This window comes from Muscardinus avellanarius (genome assembly GCF_963383645.1).
Source record: "Muscardinus avellanarius genome assembly, chromosome: 9".
NCBI lineage: Eukaryota > Metazoa > Chordata > Mammalia > Rodentia > Gliridae > Muscardinus > Muscardinus avellanarius.
In genome coordinates this window covers 109145917-109160971 of record NC_137795.1, presented here as the reverse complement: position 1 = coordinate 109160971, position 15055 = coordinate 109145917, and the positions used below count along the sequence as shown (strand labels likewise).

The window sequence follows — 15055 nt, the reverse complement described above, 5'->3', positions numbered from 1 at the left end:
CTTGGTGGCCGCCTGTGATGCACAGCGCATTCTCGTTTAATGACACTGGCGGGCGTGGTGGCGCACACTTATCCCAGCATTCGGGAGGCTGAGACAGAAGGATCGCAGTTCACGGACAGCCTCGGCTACTTAGGCCCTCTGCAACTCACTGAGACCCTGTTTCAAAATAAATAAAAACTAGGGCTGGGAGTATCGCTCAGAGGTAGAATGCCCCAGGTTCAGTCCTCGGTAACACACACACACACACTCTTGCACACACAGAAGTTGACTCAGAGTCTCCCTCCTACTTCTGCTCTCGGCCAAGAGCTAAGCACAGTGCCCTCCCTTGGTCCTCAGTTGATGCTGATGGGATGAGGGCCAGAGGAGCCAACATGGCTGAGTCGGTGCTTTGCATGAGTTGGGCTCTGGGCTCCTTTTCCAGCGGGGGTGGGGTGGGGGGACACACCCCTCTACTTTCCAGAGAGAGGCCTGTCCCAACCGCTCCCCAGCCCCCCTCCAAGACCCCTCCGCCACGGGGCGTCTCTCCTTTGATCCCAACGGCTTTAGTGCGACCATCTCATCTCCCTGCAATTGGCAATTTGTGGCCTGTGTGTTTACTGGACTCATTCCTTAAACAATCTCTGGGCTCCACTCTGGGCCAAGTGCTTTTAGGCCCTGGGAAAGTCCCACGCTGGTGTCTGGGATCCGTGGTCCAGGGCGGGCAGGGCTCGGCGCAGGCTCAGAGCGGCAGAGCACTGGGAGCAGCCAGGGTCAGGGCAGGCGAGTCAAGGCAGGCCCTTCACCGGGGAGGGAGGCAGGTCACCAGGGAGGTGGGCGCCAGGAGCAAAGGCAGGAGTGGGGAGACCAGCCAGGGTGAGGAGGAGGCCAGGGTTCCGGTGACGAGACCGTCTAAGGGGCTTAGGAGCTAAGACCCGGAAGCCTGCGGAGGGACTTTGCCCCAGCCGCTTGGATGGACTCCATCCTTTGTCCCCAGAGACCAGGCAGCAACAGGTGAGGCTGCAGCCAGGTGAGAATGGCTGGGAGGTGGTGGGCACCCTGACTCAGCAGGTGGCCATGGGCTGGGAGTGAGGGGTGGGAGCAGGAGGCCTGAGGATGGGCAGGGGCGCCGGCGACGATGACAGTGGGCCGGCGGCCCCTCGCGGGCTTAGCACGCTTGACGGCACTAACGTGCCCCTGCCCGGCCAAGCAAATCTTTTGTCCGGGGCGGCGCTGAGCCAGCAGGGCGCCGCTGGGTATAAACCAGGTCCCGCAGAGGGCTGTGGTGACGCACCATGGCGCAGCGCTCCGGGAAGGTGAGTGCGGCCGTCGCGGGGCCCAGCTCCGGGCAGGCCAGCTGGAGGGCCCATCGCCCCTCCGGGGGGGGGGGGGGAGGCAGACTGTTGCCCCTCGTGCCCTTTGGGTGGGACACACCCAAGGGAAACCAGCTTCATTTTTAAACAGGGCAGCCTCCCTACTGGATGAGGTCTTTCTGGTGGGGGTGGTAGGAAGGCCGCTCCCTCCTGGGCCCCCGTTTTCTGGGATTCCAACCCCCTCCTGTAAGTCCGGAACAGGGAGGATGGTCAGACCTGGGTGCTTCTGCCTTGGGGTGGGCAGCCTTGCCCAGCCCTACACTTCTGGGTCCGGCAGTACCTCCTTGCAGCAGTTCGAGGTGGTGACATGGATTCTTGTTCTTAGCTAGTTTAGAAAAAATAGCCAGAACTATACTGCTGCGAGCTTAAGCAACTTTTATTATTATAATGGTAGAAAGAAGGGACAGAACTATAAAGCACTGCGTCAGAGAGGGACACAGTGGAGTGTCTTGAAAGTAAGACACTGGCTGGGCGTGGTGGCGTACACTTGTAATCCCCGCACTCGGAGGCTGAGACAGGAGGATCGCAGGTTCGAAGCCAGCCTCAGCAGCTTAGTGAGGCTCTCAGCAACTTAGTGAGACCCTGTCTCCAAATAAAGTATAAAATAGGTCTGGGAGTGTAGCCTGGAGGTAGAAAAGCCCCTGGGTTCCATCCTCAGTACCACACACACAAAAAAGAACGCAAGACACTGAAGTTTTTGAACACAAAAACGCTTTTATAAGGATTTATTAGCTCCCATCCTGCTTAGCCAATAGTCTTTCTACCTGTCCCTGACCTGATGCAGGTGTGGCCCGCCCACTATCTCCAGTGCGAGCCTTCATTATGACCAATGCGTGTGACTTGGTTGACGAAGTCAGGGGTCTCGTGGTAATGCCCTCTTTGACGAAGACCTGAACCATCATCCCCGCATCCTTGGGGAGTTTTAGCTTTTTTTTCATCTCTATTTGCTAGAAGTTATTTATTATGTAAACATCTTTAGCGTACGGAGGCCTTGGACTACAACTCTTTTGTGTACTTGGTAAGCAATAAAGGGTTCTCTTAACAACTTTAGTAACATTCCATGTTCAGCTGGGCTGACATAACTTTTAGCTGACCGAGGTCAATATTGGCTGCAGCTCTTGGCTGACTAGCTTAGAGGCAGAGAAAAGGATTGTATTGTTTTCCCTAAGTATGAAAACTCATTCTTATTAGCCATTAATACCACTCTTATTAACAATCAGTATAGGCTCGGTCCCCATCAATACCAAAGCAATTTCCAGCACCGGCATACTCCTCATCACAACGTGGCCTTTGCTTTCCAGGATTCCTCCAGGGACACTTGGGGCTGGCTCTGTGCAAAATGTGGAGCCTTAAGGACCTCTACATTCTTAGGGTGAGCAGGCTTCCCTGGAGCCTTGGAGGACTTCAACCAGAAGAGCCTTGTGCAGGAAGGGCAGCCAACTTAAATGTCTCTCTCCCTTTGTTTCCAGAGGCTCCACTGAAGCACCTTAGTGGTGAAAGCATTGCTGTATTTGTCTGCATGGGCTGGGTTATGCTTCAGTGACAAGTAGCCCCAGTAGCTTGGAGGCGTAAAACAACCAGGGTATCTGTCTCCCTCCCACCACTTACATATCGTGGTGCTCATACTACAGTCCTCCTATTTTCCCTGGTGCTGGGGTTAATGGAGGAGTAAGAGAGGGAAAAGAAGGGCCCCAAGAGTCAGTCGTGCCCCGGCTCGCAAGCATCCATTCCCACGTACATCCTTTTGGCCGACCGCGTGGCCTACCACATGTCCCTAGGAGGATTGGAAGCACTGGGGAGGCACAGATGACAGCAGCTGCTAGGCAACATTACTGTGCTTGTGGGAACGCATGTCTTGACCCAAAGAGCTATTGAGTATTTGGAATTTGAAGTGTGTGGTGGGAAGTGGATCTGGGGGGTCGTTTTGCTTCTGTGGTTAACTTGGGGGCAAAGATAACCGGCCAGTGTTCCCTAGCTACAAGACACTGCGCCTGAACTACAGCTGGGTTGATAAAATTCCAGATCTGACATCTGCCTGTTACCCAAAAGAGGGACCTCAAAAACAAAAACAAAAACAAAAACAAAAAATAAAACAGCTGCAGGGTGGCGCACGCTTGTGATCCCAGTACTTGGGGGGCTGAGACAGGAGGACCACGGGTTTGCGGCCAGCCTCAGCAACTCGGTGAGGCCCCCCACAATCTAGTGAGACCCTGTTTCAAAATAAAAAATTAAATAGGGCTGGGGTGTCGCTCAGAGGTAGCCACAGAGACCGGGCATTATTTCTAGAGCTCCCTTTTGAGGACACTAGTCCTGGGCCACACCCAGACCTGGTTGCTATGGCCTCTGCCTCTTTTTTTAGGCAACTTGGCCCCAAGAACCTGACTTTCTGAAAAACTAATGTTGGCTGCTGATGTTAAGTTGTGGGTGAAGTTTGTTCTTTTGAAAATATTTCTTCTAGTGTTATTCAAGATGCTGTGTTTTCACAATAAACAAAAATCGAGTGAAACGAATGCAGTAGACCTTTGCAAAGAGCTCGATTTCAAATGGGCACGTAGACAAAGAGGAAATCCTCGGCCCCAGCCAGCCGCTGCCCTCTGTCTGCTCACTTTATGCTGGGGCCGTAGCAGGGCCTGACATCAGCTCGCCCTTCTTTCTCTGCTCGCTCAGCAGATGCTGTCGGCACCTCCTGGGTGGTATGGGCAGGCTTCGCAGCCTGGGAGTCTGGGTTTCAACCAGAATGTTGGGTTCAAGACACCAGCCCCCAAAACAGAAAGGAGCCAGGCATGACAGCGCACGCCTGTAATCCCAGTACCTGGGAGGCCGAGACAGGAGAATTGCAGGCTCAAGACCAGCCTCAGCAACTTAGCCAAACTCCACAACCTAGTGAGACCCTGTTTCAAAATAGGGAGGTCGGTGTGGCACACTTGTGATCCCAGCATTTGGGAGGCTGAGACAGTAAGATCATGGTTTGAGGACAGCCTCAGCTACGTAGTGAGGCTCTTTAACTCAGTGAGACCCTATTTCAAACAAAAAATAAAAGATAGGACTCAGGGTGTAGCTCAGAGGTAGAATGTCCCTGGATTCCATTCCCAGTACCGCAAAAAAAAAAAAAAAAAAAAAAGCTGGGTGTGGCGTGGTGGCGCAAGCTTGTAACCCCAGCGCTTGGGAGGCTGAGACAGGAGGATTATGTAGGTGTGTAGCAGCCTCAGCTACTTAGTGAGACGCTGTTTCCAAATAAAGTATAAAGTAGGTCTGGGAGTATAGCCTGGAGATAGAAAAGCCCCTGGGTTCCATCCCCAGTAACACCAAAATAAATAAATAACTAAAAATAAAGTGAAATGAAATAGGGCTGGGGGTCTAGCACAAAGGTAGAATGCCTCTGGCTCCATCCCCAGCACCCTTGCCCCGAGACCTGAGCTCTAATCCGGCCCTCCTAGATCACTCTCTATGAGGGCAAGCACTTCACCGGGCGGAAGCTGGAGGTCTTCGGGGACTGTGACAACTTCCAGGACCGAGGCTTTATGAATCGAGTGAACTCCATCCGCGTGGAGAGTGGAGCCTGGGTCTGCTTCGACCACCCCGACTTCCGGGGCCAGCAGTTCATCCTGGAACACGGCGACTACCCCGACTTCTTCCGCTGGAACGGCCACAATGACCACATGGGCTCCTGCCGGCCCGTGGGAATGGTGAGCAGGCCCGCCTGGGCTGGGCTTCCTGCCGGGGCCATGCGGGTCAGGCCTGGCAAGAGTCAGTGGCCCAGCTCAAAGATCTGTAAGACTGGGAGAGAATCCTGCCCAGACCCCATGGCTGGTGTGGAGACAGTGGGTGGGTCCAGAGTCCCAGGAATTTTCAGGAAACCCTTTAAGTTTCTGATCTAGACATGTAGCTAGCCAGATGTGGGTCCAGGCTGAGACAGATGGATTGAAGGTTCAGGGACAGCCTCAGAAACTTAGTGACACCCTATTTAAGAATAAGAAGGGAGCCGGACGTGGTGGTGCACCCTTGTAATCCCAGCATTCGGAAGGCTGAGACACAGAGGTGTGGTTTGTGGACAGCCTCAGCTATTGAGCGAGGCCCTTTGTAACTCAGTGAGACACTGTTTCAAAAACTAAAGACTAAAATATAGGGCTGGAGGGCGGGTGTAGCTCGGAGGTAGAATGCCCCTGGATTCCATCCTCAGTGATGTAAAAATAATAATAATAATAATAATAATAATAATAATAATAAAAAAGCCAGGTGTGGTGGCGCACGCTTGTGATCCCAGCACTTGGGAGGTTGAGACAGGAGGATCGCACAGGTTCGAAGCCAGCCTCAGCTACTTAGTGAGGCTCTCAGCAACTTATTGAGATCCTGTTTCCAAACTGAATATGAAAAATTGGTCAGGGAGTATAGCCTGGGGGTAGAAAACTCCTGGGTTCCATCTCCAGTACCATACACTAAATAAATAAATTAATTAATTAAAAAAAGGGGAGCTGGGCGTGGTGACACACATTTGTAATCCCAGCATTTGGGAAGCTAAGACAGGAGGACTGCAGTTCACAGACAGCCTCAGCTACTTAGTGAGGCCCTTTGCAACTTAGTGAGACCCTGTTTCAAAATAAAGAATAAAAAAAATAGGGTTGGGGGTGTAGCTCAGAGACAGAATGCCCCTGGGTTCCATCCCCAGTACTACCAAAAAAGAAGAAGAAGAAGAAGAAGAAGAAGAAGAAGAAGAAGAAGAAGAAGAAGAAGAAGAAGAAGAAGAAGAAGAAGTAGAATGCTCCTGGGTTCAATTTCCAGTACCAAAAATATTCCAAAATAACACACAGTGGGGGGGGGGTGCACACCTGTAATCCCAGTACTCGGGCTGAGACAGGAGGATCACGGGTTCAAGGACAGCAAGTGAGACTCATCAACCTAGCAAGACTGTTTCCAATAAGAAATAAAATTGGGCTGGGGTGTAGCTTGAAGGTAGACCGTCTCTGTGTTCAATCCCTAGCACCCCCCCCAAAATGTAGCTAAAATCTTCATTTAAAGTGTGGGAGCCGGGGTGTAGCTCAGTGGCCGAGTTCATGCTTAGCACGGAGGGCCTGGTTCCATCTCTTTTGTCCCCTCCAAGATACATACATATATCACACACACAGACACACGCGTACACACACACAAACACACACACACACACACACACACACACACACGTACGTTTGGATTTGCAACCAGATGGGGGAGCACTGGGAGAAGTCGGGCTAGTTTGCGCCTGGTGCACCGGTGCAGGTGACCTCGTAGCACTCTTGGGGGCCGGCTGCAACCCTGTGCCTGCTCATGGAGGAAGCCTAAGTATCCCAGGCCAGTGGACAGGGAACTCAGGGCCTGGCGTCTTGTACTTCACAGGTAGAACTCCTGGCATCTCACCGGTGAGGACGACAGGTATGAGTAGGGAGTCAGCGGAGGAGCTGCTTCCCCATGGGGAGGGACTGTTTCTGTTTAGTGGCTCCTAGGGCTGGATTTGACGGATGCAGGTTCCCCAAGTCCTAACTGACCTGCTCTGACTGCTGGTCCTTTGGGTGGGAAAGTGGAGACGTTGCAGGGTCAGAGCCAGCAGGTCTCATCAGAGGTCTGTCCGCCAAAAGAGCTCTCCCTTGGACGCCTGGCCTGGGGCTCCTGTGGATATCCAGAGACGCACCAGGAGGGGGCCTCTGTGTGGGGCTCCCCTCTCTTCTACATCACCTGCAAAACCAGCTGGGCTTTGGCATCTCAAATTGTAAGAATGCTTTTTTAGTCTTTCTGCCAGCCCATGGACATTTGGAGAGGAGAAAATCGTTGGCTCTGCATCCTGCACAATGCTATTTATATGAAAAATATACCAGGCATCTTGAGAATGCAGTGCTCGTGAGAGCTGTCCCTGGGGCCAGCTGCCAGGAAGGCCCAGGCCCCTGGGAAGCCGGCCAGTGAAGCTGGCCCTCCTCTGTCGAGGGCGACACGGGCATCACATAGGGAGATGTATGTAGCGATGTTTGTGATGCTGGCATCAGGCCAGCTGGGACTTCAGCAAACCAGATCTGTTATTTGTTTTAGATTTTTGGCTTCGTGTTTTAATAAAAGGTTCTATTACAGTTTTAAAATATTATTGTTTGAAGGTCTGCCTATGGCCTGCAGCCCAGGGTGGAGAAGTCAAAGCTAAGACGCGTGTTGGTACAGCCAGGACAGAAGTCCCCAGGCTGGCACCGGGCGGCCCTGGGCTCCGGGCAGCCTTGCCTTCGCCAGACCTTAGATCCCTTGGTTGTAAAAAGAGGAGATTGAACCGGTTCAGCGGCTTTGAAGCTTTGTAGGTGTGACTGTGTGGTGCTGGAGATTGAACCCAGGAGCGTTCTATCTCTGAACAATGCCCCAGCCCTTTTTATTTTTTATTTGGAAAGAGAGTCTCGCTAAATTGCTGAGAACCTCGCTAAGTTGCTGAGGCTGACCTTGAACCTATGATCCTCCTGTCTCAGCTGTACAATACTGGGATTACAGATGTGCGCCACCACACCCAGCTGACTTTGAAGCTTTTGAGAGCAATACAGCACTTTTGTCCCACTGAGCCTCCTGTGGAGGACGAGGGTCTGTGTTGGGATGGGGGACTTACTGGCCCCAGCCCAGCCCGAGTGCTGGGATCCCAAGCTCCTTCCCAGCCATGGACAGGAGGGGGCTCAGAGCGTGTTCCTTCTTCCTCCCTCCACTCGCCCGGCTCTTGGAGCACGGAGAACACTTCCGCCTGGAAATCTTCGAGGGCTGCAACTTCACGGGCCAGTGCCTGGAGTTCGTGGAAGACTGCCCCCTGCTGCAGAGCCAGGGCTGGGCCAGGAGCTGCGTGAACGCCGTCAAGGTGTACGGGGACGGAGCGTGAGTACCAGCCAGGGCTGGGAGGTGGCCTCTGCCCGCAGGCGTGGCTGTGGGGGAGGCGGCGCTATGCCCCAGAGGCCCTGTAGAGACCCCATATCCATTTCTCACTGCCCTTCCTATCCAGGCAAGCAATAGGGTGACCTCCCTCATGGACTGGAAAGGCCTCAGTGAGGGACGCTGGCCCAGAGGCCCCCCGAGGGCTCTCCTCTGGGGGTACCGTCCTGGAGCAGGGAGGGACCTTCGAAAACCAAAATCATGCCCTGTGATTGGACTGAGATCTTAGATGTCTTTGGTTTTCCAAGACTTTGGTTTTCCCAAGGAAGTTCGCCAACCAAGATTCCCAGGGGCTTTATGGAGTACAGGGGTCCCAGTGGTCTTGTTGCTCTGAGTGGGGGGTGCCTGCCCACCCCCTGCACAGCAGAGCCGACCCTGAGCAGGGCCTGTCTGCCTGGAGGGCAGCCGCCCCCATGCTGGCCTTCTTGGGGGGATAGGCTTTGTGGGGGTTCACTTTGGTGGCTGTGGATTAGCTGGGGGATTTTGCCCTAAGCCATGGGGCTCACAGGTCTTGCTGTAGAAGGGCCTTCTGAACCCGATTCCATTAGGTAGGCAGGGTGACAGTGCCTGTGACCCCAGCATAGGAGGCCTAGACAGGAGGATTGCAGATTTGAGGACAGCCTCAGCAACTTAGTAAGGCACTGTTTCAAAATTTAAAAAATAATAATAGCCCAGGCATGGTGGTGCACGCTTATAATCCCAGCATTTGGGAGGCTGAGACAGGAGGATCACAGTTCACGGACAGCCTCGGCTACTTAGGCCCTTTGCAACTCAGTGAGACCCTGTTTCAAAATAAAGAATAAAAAATAGGGTTGGGGGTATAGCTTAAAGGTAGAATACCCATGGCTTCTACCCCCTGTACCACAAAAAAAGAAAAAGAAAAAGAAAAAAATAATAATAGGGCAGGCATGGTGGCGCATGCTTGTAATCCCAGCATTCGGGAGGCTGAGACAGGAGGATCATGGTTCGTGGACAGCCTCAGCTACTTAGTGAGGCCCACTGCAACTCAGTGAGACCCTGTTTCAAAATAAAGAATAAAAAATAGGGCTGGGGGTGTAGCTCAAAGGTCAAATGCCCCTAGGTTCCATCCCCAGACACACACACACACACACACACACACACACACACACACACACACACAAAAAAAAATGGGGCCTGGCATGGTGGTGCATGCTTGTAATTCCAGTATTCGGTAGGCGGTTTGCGGGCAGCCTCAGCTACCTAGCGAGGCACTTTGCAACTCAGTGAGACCCTGTTTCAAAAATAAAAGGACTAGCCGGGCGTGGTGGCGCACGCTTGTAATCCCCACGCTTGGGAGGCCGAGACAGGAGGATCGCACAGGTTCGAAGCCAGCCTCAGCTACTTAGTGAGGCTCTCAGCAGCTTAGTGAGACCCTGTTTCCAAATAAAGTATAAAATAGGTCTGGGAGTATAGCCCGGAGGTGGGAAAGCCCCTGGGTTCCACCCCCAGTACCACCAAAAAAAGAAAAAAAGAAAAGGACTAAAAACTAGGGCTGGGTGTGTAGCTTGGAGGTAGAATGCCCCTGAATTTCATTCCCAGTAATGAAAAACAATAATAATAATAATAATAATAATAATAATAATAAGGCTGAGGTAGAGCTTGGAGGTAGACTGCTTGCTCCTGGGTTCAATCCCTAGTACAATAAACAACAACCACCACCACCAAGGGCCCTGTCTGTGTCGGGCTCCCCGCACCTGTGGGCTTCCTCCTCATCAGCCCACACGTCCGCGGCCACGCCTGTGAGGCCTCTCGGTTGACCATCTTCATCTCCCGCTCTGGTTGGGTAGATTCCATATCCATTTTGCAGAGGTGCAAGCTAAAACAGGAAGGTTAATGAAGCCTGCGGGCGAGAGCCGGCTGTGTGTCATCATCTCCTGGGAGAGGCGCCCCGCGCGGGTGCCTGCCTCTTCACAGGTTGGTCTGGGAGCCTGGCTCCCTTGAGGCAGCTGAAGGCATCTCATCTTTCAGTATTCCTGAGGCTCAGGATCGGGGACCTTTGGAGGGGTCATGGGAGGGGCCGCAGATCCGCCGAAGAGGTAGGCAGCCCAGCACTTTCCCTCCAGAGGCCTGACCTTGGGTGCCCAGAGTTGATGGCGCCTGGGAATCCAGGGGTAAAATTTTTTTTTTTTTCAGTACCACGGAATGAACCCAGGGGCATTCTACCTTCTAGCTACACCCAGCCCTATTTTTTATTCTTTATTTTGAAACAGGGTCTCACTAAAGTTGCAGAGAGTTTCACTCAGTAGCTGAGGCTGGCCACGAACCCGCAATCCTCCTGTGTCAGCCTCCCAAGTACTGGGATTACAAGCACGTGCCACCATGCCCAGCTTTTCCTGGAGATTTTGCTGGCTAAATTGTGCCTTTTGAGGCTAAAGATATACTTTGCATGGAAGATGTCCTGAGACCCAAGACACAATGCCCCATGGCCACCGGCTGGAGACCTGTGGGCTCACAGAGGAATGGAGACCGGATCCCACATGTTGGACTGTTGGGGCATGTGATCCTCCCCACTTTCCCTGGGAGGAGACAGGCCCTGCGGTTAGGAAGCTACCCAGAGGCCCTGGGGGTGGACTCTGCGTGAGGCCCCAGGGCACACTCATCCTCTGCCTCCTGTAACTTGAGCTCTTAAAAAAACTGTAGGCTTGCCGGGCGGGCGTGGCACAGGCTTGTCATCCCTGCACTTGGGAGGCAGAGACAGGAGGATCGCGTAGGTTCGAAGCCAGCCGCGCGCTCTGGCTTAGGAGACCCTGTTTCCAAATAAAAAAGTATAAAAATAGGTCTGGGAGTGTAGCCCGGATGTAGAAGGGCTTCCAGGAACCCCAGTACCACCAAAAAAAAAAAAAAAAAAAAAAATTGTAGGCTTGAGGCTGAGACAGGAGGATCACAGGTTTGAGGCCAGTCCCAGCAATGTAGCAAGACCTTCAGCAATTTATCAAGACCCTGTTTCAAAATAAAGACAGACGAGGGATGCAGCTTGGAGGCAGAACATCTCTGGATTCAATCCCCAGTACCAAAAAAAAAAAAAAAAGTAAGCCCTGGTCAAGGTGAAGCTGACGGTGGTGTCAAGTCCCCTGGATCTGACGGCAACATTCCCAGGAGCCTTTCCTGGGGCCTGGGGTGGTGAGCAGGACCCCCCACCTCCCCCACGCTGAGGTGTTCCCTCTGGGTTCCGCGTCCTGGACAGCCATACACTGGCGTTTCTGAATCCTTCCCTGTCCCCTACAGCGCCGCTCCTCCCATCGCGTCCTGCACATCTGGACGGGAGGAAGGACTTGCTGTGAGGCCCAGCCTGTGCCCTTTGGGGATGCCCCGTATGAGCTCCAGGGGGACCCGGGGCACTGCCGGGGATGTCCAGCTGCCACCGGCTAGGGAGAGATGGGCATGCTCCCTGTGGGGCCCTGGCTGCTGCTGTGGGTGGGCGCGGCCTGCTCTGACCCCCAGCAGGTGCCCCTGCCAAGGGACAGCCTCCGCCTCCACTCCCCCCCACCCCCGCCCTCTGCAGACTCTGGCGGGCCCTGCGGGGTCAGGGCGGGGGAAGGGACGGAGAGCTGGGGCGGTGGGCTGGGGGTCAGGGTCATCCTCCTTCCCTCATGTCATCTGGAAACCGGGTCTTGGGTTAGAAGGGCTCAGGACTCGGAGTCTGTCCTTCAGCGGCAAAGTGCTTTCGAGTTGGCAGGCGAGAACTGTTCGGGTCAAGCTGGGGACAAGACACAGGGCCAGAGCGCAGGCCACAGGGCCCAGAGACCAGAGCTGGGCGTGCCCCTGGTGGGAGCTGGAGACGGGACCCCAGTGACGCCTCCCCGGGACTCAGACAGACGCTGTTTCCTACTGGAGACGTGAAAGGAGGGCTCCAGTCTCCCCCGGCCCCACCAGCCCGTCGCTGGGCTCCAGAGGCCGGGCCGGCCGTGTGGGCTTCTGCGGGGCTGTGGGCAGTAGCTCAGCCCCCGCGGCTATGCGTCTCCAGTGTCCTGGCTGCCCCCGGGAGCCCCTGCGTGGACCTCAGCCCGACCTCCCCTGAGCGGAGGCCCCCTGAGGAAGGAGCCGCGTCCACCTGGCTGGCCTGAGCCCTCGCACTTAACGTGCTGCGGGCACACACTGGGCAACTCTGCTGTGTTGACCGAGTGAGTGAAATGGAAGAGGTGGTCTCCAGGTTGTGCCAGGCACCCCGCCAGGCCCGGGGGCACTGCCAGTACAAGACGGCCCTTTCAGGGCACAGGAGTGGTATGGGTACGCCATGAGGGTGGGGTGCACCCTGGAACCACCCTTGGCCCTTGCCTGATCCATCTTAAAATGTGGACAGTTAGCTGGGCGTGGTGGTGCACGCCTGTAATCCCAGTACTTGGGAGGCTGAGGCAAGAGAATCACAGATTTGAGGTCAACCTCCACAATTATTAATTAATTAATTAATCAATTTATTTATTTTGCAGTACTGGGGATGGAACCCAGGGGCATTTTACCTCCGAGTGACATTCCCATACTTATATTTTATTCTTTATATTTTGAAACAGAGTCACACTGAGTTGCAGAGCGCCTCACTAAGTAGCTGAGGCTGTCTTTGAATTGTGATCCCCCTGTCTCAGCCTCCCCAATGCGGGGATTACAAGCGTGTCCCACTACACACGGCTCCAACCTCTGCAATTTAGTGAGGCCCTCAGCAATGTAGTGAGACCTTATTTCAAAATAAAATAAAAATGGTGGGTATAGCCTGGAGGTAGAATGCCCCTGGATTCAATTCCCAGTATTTAAAAAAAAAAAAAATTACAGGGCGTGGTGGCACACACCTGCAATCCCAGTACTTGGGAGGCTGAGGTAGGAAGGTTACAGGTTGAAGCTAGTTTCCACAATTTAGCAAGACCCTGTTTCAAAATAAAAAATAAAAAGGACTGGAGGTGTAGTTTGGATGTAGGATGCTCCTAGGTTTAGTACCACAAAAACAAAGACTAAAAAATGTCTAGAGCTCCCATGTCACCCCAGCACCGACCCACACGGGTGCCGTCCTGAAAGCGGCCAAGACCCGCCCTGGGCTGCTGGTGTTCTGAGGGGCGCCCTGGGGCTGGTGGGGTGGCGGGGCTGTTCGAGGTCTGACCGGAGCCCCTGACCTGCCTCCTCTGGCCTCCAGGTGGGTCCTCTACGAGGAGCCCAACTACCGGGGCCGCATGTACGTGGTGGAGCGAGGCGACTTCCGCAGCTTCTCCGACTGGGAGGCCCACAGCGCCCGCGTGCAGTCCCTCCGCAGGGTGGTCAACTTCTTCTAGCCCTGGGCGCCGAGGGCAATAAAGGTCCTGAAAGTGGAGCCGAGTGGCCTTTGAGTGGTTTCTTGGCCCCTCGCTGCCCAGACCTGAGGGAAGTGTCGGTCAGGTGGAGGAGGGCTCCGGGAGGCCCCGTTAGGGCGAGAGGGGCCCTCATGGGGAAGGAAGCTGACCCCGTCATCTTACACTCCAAAAGCTTTGCCCAGAGGGGCAGGTACAGCCTCGGGTCCCAGATCAAGACAGGCCAGGAGAGCCAGGCGTGGTGGTGCACGCTTGTAATCCCAGCATTCAGGAGGCTGAGAAGGGAGGATTGTGTGCAGACAGCCTCAGCTACTTAGTGAGGCCCTTTACAACTTAGTGAGAGCCTGTTTCAAAATAAAGAATAAGCGGGGCGTGGTGGCACACGCTTGTAATCCCAGCATTCTGGAGGCTAAGACAGGAGGATCGCAGTTCACGGACAGCCTCAGCTACTTAGTGAGGCCCATTGCAACTCAATGAGACTCGGTTTCAAAATAAAGAATAAAAAAAAAAATAGAGCAGGGGGTGTCACTCAGAGGTCAAATGCCCCTGGGCTCTATCCCCAGACCAGCAAAAATGAATAAGTAAATAAATAAATAAATAAATAAATAAATAAAATATATAAAAAGGTCTGGGAGTATAGCCCAGAGGCAGAAAGCCCCTGGGTTCCATCCTGAGTAATACACACACACACACACACACACACACACACACACACACACACACACACACACGACAGACCCAGGGTTTCTCCAACCCCAGCACCCCCTGGACCAGGTAGGGAGGAAGGGTGGTTTAGTGATGGGGCTGGGGAGAGGGGAGCCGTGGGGTGGGGCAGGGCCAGAGGACCTGTGGGAGCTCCGGGGACACGGCCGAGGCTGGCTGTGGCTCTCATGAAGCTGCCTCCAGGCGGGGCCTTTCCCTGACTCAGTAGCTCGAGCTGCCGGGCCACCGGGTCTGCTGGGTGGCCGGAGGCCAACCCAGGGTCCACCTGCATCTCTGGAGTCTCCTCTCAGCGGATTTTCTAAGGCCCTGAAGAAAGGATGGAGCATGGACAGGCAGAATTCCAGGACGACATCCTGACGGAAAGGGAGAAATAGGGGCGGGGGGGGGGGGGTTGCAAGAACCGGTGGGCTCCTCGGAAACAGGCTGGGGGCAGAGAGACTGGGAAGGACTTTCACAACCGAAGGGCACAGGCTAGGGCTCTGCCACACCACACCAGCCCTGAGAGGGCAGGGCCTTCCCCGGAACCTTCACGTCCCCCCACAGTGCCAACCTCAGGACACCCTGTGGCCTGGGCCCTCTACCTGTAAGGGCAGGGCCTCCCCCGGCACCTTCACGTCCCCCCGGCACAGTGCCAACCTCAGGACGCCCTGTGGCCTGGGCCCTCTACCTGTAAGGGCAGGGCCTCCCCCAGGTACCTTCATGCCCCCCCACCACAGTGCCAACCTCAGGACGCCCTGTGGCCTGGGCCCTCTACCTGTAAGGGCAGGGCCTCCCCCG

At 54.5% G+C, this 15055-nt stretch overlaps 1 protein-coding gene across 1 annotated transcript; it reads left to right on the top strand.

Annotated features, from left to right (window-relative positions):
- Window positions 1–1271: 1271 nt before the first annotated feature.
- Window positions 1272–13540, top strand: CRYGN (crystallin gamma N; the record flags this gene model as incomplete). The annotated part of the gene is made up of 4 exons (XM_080700999.1): window positions 1272–1292; window positions 4787–5035; window positions 8065–8210; window positions 13405–13540. 4 exons carry the CDS (start codon window positions 1272–1274, stop codon window positions 13538–13540), a joined length of 552 nt encoding a protein of 183 aa, XP_080557125.1.
- Between the last annotated feature and the right edge of the window lie 1515 nt (window positions 13541–15055).